Source organism: Triticum dicoccoides, chromosome 3B (genome assembly GCF_002162155.2).
Source record: "Triticum dicoccoides isolate Atlit2015 ecotype Zavitan chromosome 3B, WEW_v2.0, whole genome shotgun sequence".
NCBI lineage: Eukaryota > Viridiplantae > Streptophyta > Magnoliopsida > Poales > Poaceae > Triticum > Triticum dicoccoides.
The window spans coordinates 6811953-6814700 of record NC_041385.1 but is presented as its reverse complement, the minus strand read 5'-3'; the positions used below and the strand labels follow the sequence as shown (position 1 = coordinate 6814700).

The 2748-nt window shown below is 45.6% G+C and overlaps 1 protein-coding gene across 1 annotated transcript; it reads right to left on the bottom strand.

Annotated features, from left to right (window-relative positions):
* Positions 1 to 690: 690 nt before the first annotated feature.
* Positions 691 to 2228, bottom strand: LOC119280449 (expansin-B7-like). The gene is made up of 3 exons (XM_037561291.1): positions 1902 to 2228; positions 1279 to 1469; positions 691 to 1153 (listed from the first exon to the last, which is right to left on the bottom strand). Exons 1-3 carry the CDS (start codon positions 2226 to 2228, stop codon positions 796 to 798), a joined length of 876 nt encoding a protein of 291 aa, XP_037417188.1. The 3' UTR covers positions 691 to 795.
* Positions 2229 to 2748: the final 520 nt, after the last annotated feature.

Sequence of the window (2748 nt, the reverse complement as noted above, 5' to 3'; positions counted from 1 at the left end):
CTCTCTCTCTCTCTCTCTCTCTCTCTCTCTCTCCCGTTCTCTCTCAATAGTTTCTAATCAAGTTGTAGTCTAAATAAACTGATGAAGGAAAACATACCGTGGAGCAAGGATTTTTTTCTGGTCCAGAATTACGGAAATCGGCCAGTTGCCGGCTCTTCAGCTGCTTCCCGAGAAAAAGTACTACCATTCGATTTTTATGAATATTTTGAATTTGAATTGTACAACAGTGTCAAATACAATCCGTATGATTATGTAAAAGTATATCACTGAGGGGTGTGCTGCTTCCTGTCTATTCCGAGCATGTGTGAGTTTGCGGGGTCGAATCCAGTCTATGCTATTCTTCTTTTTGGCGCTGCTCTCTGCTCCATTGAGGATAACAAAAAAGCACAAATTGAGCTGCAGAAAGAGGGACTCGACCCCATGATGCCCTGGAGGTGAAGTGCAGCACTGACCACCAAAACATGAAAATATTTAAGTAGATATTAGCGCAGGAGAATTATATTGTGAGGTCAAATTTTGTTTGAATTTTTCAGCCTGTAAAATGCCGAGATTTCTGATCTTTTTTTGAAACCAGTTCTTTGAGCCGGCACCTACTGAAAGAAAAGGAATCGTACAACCTAGCCAGCCTTTGAATGTTATGATGCTTCTTATTCTTGTGAATCTTTCCATTATTTTAAAGCCCGTCTCATGAGGTCATTACATAACCCTACTCCTCTTTCCATTGCTTTTATGTAGAATACATATAAAGTCAATGCATCATATATATTGACATCACATAAATGGCTGATCCATCAATTAATCAAACTGGACGGCGGAGTTGTAGACTTTTTCAGGCTTCCAGTCAGCGGGGATGACCTGGTCGGCGACGAGCATCTTGCCAGACTCGTTAGTGATGTGCAACGAGAATGGCCCCTGCATGCGGTGCCGGGCATCCATCCTCCAGATGGAACCCCACGACTCCTTCATGGGGACCCAATCCCCAGTTGGAGCCATCTCACCACCGTTGCCAGCGTCCGGCCGTGACTCCATGATTTCTAGCAGTTTCACATCGCCGTCGCCATTCTCGTATTCCACCAGGACTGCCATGTAGAACGGGTTCGACCCCTTCTCCACGTGGAACATCACCGCCAGCCCCGGGTACTGGCACGGCACCCTGCAGAGCCACACCACTCACCAGTGTCAGTGTGTGTGTCGTCTCCCAAACACAAAACATCATCTTGGTAAGATAAGATGATGGTCATGATGGTGCCTGGCAGAACACGTAGGTGGGTGAGGTACCTTCGGAACTGCACGTCAATGATGCCCGCATTGCGAAGCACGTCGTTGCGGCCGTCCTTGGCCATGGCTCCAAAGGCTGTGCCGCTGAGGTCGAAGTGGTAGGGAGAGACTGGATAGTAGTTCATGTCCGTGATGATCACCGTCTCCGGCACACCGGAGCATGCAGGATGATCTGACTTTAAGCACCTTATCTGCATTTACGTTGCACACGATCGACCACCATGCATGATCATACAACGTTACAGGCTGCACATACACATCCACAAAGAAAAAAACTATGCAGAGTATCTATGCATGCATGCACGCATGCTGCATGTGACAATAATGTAGTGGTATGCATCCAGTGTGTAGTGCAACCCCCGTCCTGGTTTATTGGTCCCTTTCGTATTTTGTGCTCAATTTTGACCTTAGATTTAATTAAGAAAATGTTAATGCATGTAATCAAAAATAATATCACCAGAAACTATGTTAAAATACAAATCCAACGATATAATGTTTGGTGACATGCATTATTATTATTTTAGTTCAATCTATGGTCAAAGTTTGACACAAGATACTAAGGGGACCAATAAATTAAACCAGGACCGAGGTAGTAGTGATAACGTACGGCGGCCAGGACGTACCTGGTAGCACGAGCCGCAGCCCTTGCCATCCTTGAAGAGCGGCTCGTTGCCGCAGGAGGTCATGGCGGAGAAGGGCGGCAAGTTGACGTTCTTGAATCCGCACGCGCCACCATTGTCGTCGGGCCCAGCACCATGGCGTGCGCCGTACCGTGTCGCCTTGGCGTCTAGCCAGCTGGAATTGGCCGCAGGAGGAGTGGCCCTGTAGGGCGGTTGCTTGACGGCCGGGGAAGGAGGAGGCGCGTGGTTCTTGGCGCAGCAGCCATGGGCATGGGCAACGAGGATGCAGAGGAGCAGAGTAGCCTCGACGGCAACAAGGGAGGATGCCATTGCTCCCTCTTGTGCTGGATGGCGTTGGGCCTTGCATATTTATAGCGCGGGGCTGCCGGGCGGAAACTGGCAGGGCGCGCACGCAGAGACCAATATTAATTATATATATATATATATATATATATATATATATATATATATGGTAGTCCTATTAATTTTTTAATTATCTGCTATAGAAAAAATAGGTATGTGCAATGCAACATTAAATAAGAATATATGAAAATTTACTCCATGGTTGTGAATTAGAAGTACAGGGAAGGATCAATGAACATTGAGAATACAATGATAGTGACAATGATGATCGATGCATGTATTTTGCATCAAAATTTCATAAGATAAAATGCTTACTTATCATGTATATTCAACCATCAATGTACTATTTTATTTCAATTTTCTCTGCTATTGCATGGTTGCAACGGGAGGGGACCAAAGCGCAGTTGAAGCCGAAAAATAGAAGTACCATCCAGAAAGACACATTTTTGGAGCGAGAAAAAACTTAAGCAGAAATACATGCATGTAG

What these genes read in the sequence shown, in the direction of transcription:
- LOC119280449 (XM_037561291.1), bottom strand. Translation starts at nt 2,228, where the DNA reads ATGGCATCCTCCCTTGTTGCCGTCGAGGCTACTCTGCTCCTCTGCATC. An exon ending in GCTGCGGCTCGTGCTACCAG is followed by an intron (nt 1,470 to 1,901) that starts GTACGTCCTGGC and finishes ACGTAAATGCAG; the next exon opens with ATAAGGTGCTTAAAGTCAGA. An exon ending in ATTGACGTGCAGTTCCGAAG is followed by an intron (nt 1,154 to 1,278) that starts GTACCTCACCCA and finishes GTGGCTCTGCAG; the next exon opens with GGTGCCGTGCCAGTACCCGG.